The sequence below is a fragment of the Dasypus novemcinctus genome, chromosome 8, assembly GCF_030445035.2.
Source record: "Dasypus novemcinctus isolate mDasNov1 chromosome 8, mDasNov1.1.hap2, whole genome shotgun sequence".
Classification (NCBI taxonomy): Eukaryota; Metazoa; Chordata; class Mammalia; order Cingulata; family Dasypodidae; genus Dasypus; species Dasypus novemcinctus.
In genome coordinates this window covers 80,821,486-80,823,756 of record NC_080680.1, presented here as the reverse complement: position 1 = coordinate 80,823,756, position 2,271 = coordinate 80,821,486, and the positions used below count along the sequence as shown (strand labels likewise).

The 2,271-nt window shown below is 47.7% G+C and overlaps 1 protein-coding gene across 1 annotated transcript; it reads left to right on the top strand.

The window, feature by feature from the left end:
* Window positions 1-960, top strand: LOC101447956 (olfactory receptor 2S2-like). The gene has a single exon (XM_004457351.1). It carries the CDS (start codon window positions 1-3, stop codon window positions 958-960), a length of 960 nt encoding a protein of 319 aa, XP_004457408.1.
* Window positions 961-2,271: the final 1,311 nt, after the last annotated feature.

The window sequence follows — 2,271 nt, the reverse complement described above, 5'->3', positions numbered from 1 at the left end:
ATGGAAAAAGTGAACTGGACCTCTCCCATGGTGGGATTCATTCTCCTAGGACTCTCTGACCACCCAAAGCTGGAGAAAGTATTCTTTGTGCTCATCCTGCTGATGTACCTGGTGATCCTGCTGGGCAACGGGGTCCTCGTCCTTTCCACCATCCTTGACTCCCGCCTACACACGCCCATGTACTTCTTCCTGGGGAACCTCTCCTTCTTGGACATCTGCTTCACAACCTCCTCTGTTCCTCTGTTCCTGCACAACCTCCTGATCCCCCGGGGAACCATCTCTTTCTCAGCCTGTGCAGTGCAGATGGCGCTCTCCTTTGCCTTGGCAGGGACAGAGTGCCTGCTCCTGGGCATGATGGCGTCTGATCGCTACGTGGCCATCTGCAACCCCCTTAGATACCCCGTGGTCATGAGCAAGGCTGCCTACGTGCCCATGGCTGCCAGCTCCTGGGCTATTGGGGGTGCTGCTTCTGTGGTACACACCTCCTTGACAATTCGGCTGCCCTTCTGTGGGGACAATGTCATCAACCACTTCACCTGTGAGATCCTGGCTATCCTAAAAATGGCCTGTGCAGACATCTCCATCAATGTGATCAGCATGGGGGTGACAAATGTGATATTTCTGGCAGTGCCAGTTCTCTTCATCACTGTCTCTTATGTGTTCATCATTGCCACCATCCTGAAGATCCCCTCAGCAGAGGGCAGGAAAAAGGCCTTCTCCACCTGCTCTGCCCACCTCACTGTCGTGATTATCTTCTACGGGACCTTGTTTTTCATGTACGGGAAGCCCAAGTCTAAGGACCCACTGGGCAAAGACAAGCAGGACCTTTCCGACAAGCTCATCTCCCTCTTCTACGGGGTGGTGACCCCCATGCTCAACCCCATCATCTACAGCCTGAGGAACAAGGACGTGAAGGCAGCTGTGAGGACCCTGGTGACTCAGAAGCACTCCACCTGGTGACAGTGGGTGGGACCACTGTGGTTCTCACCCTGTGGAAGACAGGACTTCCAAACATTAGAGTTGACACTCATAAGCCAAGTCCAGTTAACTGGACTTATTTTCTGGGAGTGTTTAACTTTTCAATCTATCTCCTGTGATTTGGTCATATGTCTGACAGCTTCAAAATGCCAGTTTTAAAATACTGAAATTGACTGTGATGAAATTCTGAATCCATTCTAAAAGATGATCAGATGACCCTTGTCATGCATGAGCTGTAGATTTAGGACAGGGAAAGTAAGGTGATTTTCATAGCATTAGGAAAGTCAGAGCAACAAGGAAAAGTGGATTTGGTTTGCCGCAAGTGATGAAAAGTGCACAATACTTTTGGGTGGAAATAACATATTTGGTTAAGACAAATGCCTTTTAAATTAAGAGAAAATTGAGACTATTTTCCTTGATGCAATGTAAATTTGAAACACCGCTAGCTAATTAAATTAAATTCAGGCAGGAGTATGGAGTTTCACTTTAACAGCCATCACTTATAGCACTCCCAAACAGAAAACAAGTGTTCTGTGAGACACTGATTGGTCTCCTGAAAGTGTAAAACTATTTTGAGGCTTAAACAAGATTTGAGAACTTCTGGGCCAGGAATTTTCAGAGCCTTGCCTGTGCTAAAGTGCAGTGAATGCCAAGAGCATTTTTTGAGTTTTCAGTTTCAGCACAATAAAGATTGGGAAGCATTTTCTTACCTATGACCTTAGACAGGTTGCTCAGCCTCTCTCAGCCTATTTCTTCATATTTTAAAACCTTATCGGGAAACAGATGTGGCCCAATGGATAGGGCAACCGCCTACCACATGGGAGGTCCCCGGTTCAAACCCCAGGGCTTCTTGACCCTATGGAGCTGGCTCATGCGCAGTGCCAATGTGCGCAAGGAGTGGCCTGCCACGCAGGGGTGTCCCCCGCGTAGGGGAGCCCCACGCGCAAGGAGTGTGCCCCGTAAGGAGAGCCGCCCAGCACAAAAGAAAGTGCAGCCTGCCCAAGAATGGCGCCGCACACAGGGAGAGCTGACACAGCAAGATGACACAACAAAAAGAAACACAGATTCCTGGTGCCGCTGATAAGGATAGAACACGGTCACAGAAGAAAGAACACACAGCGAGTGGACACAGAGAGCAGACAACTAGGGGTTGAGCGGGGGAGGAGAGAAATTTAAAAAAAAAACAAAAAAACTAATCACTGATTTTATGTGGATTAGTCAAGAAGCTGTAAGAACTTTGTAAATGACAAGCACAATATAAGTGTAAGATATTACTAGTAATATTTTTATGAA

What these genes read in the sequence shown, in the direction of transcription:
- LOC101447956 (XM_004457351.1), top strand. Translation starts at nt 1, where the DNA reads ATGGAAAAAGTGAACTGGACCTCTCCCATGGTGGGATTCATTCTCCTA.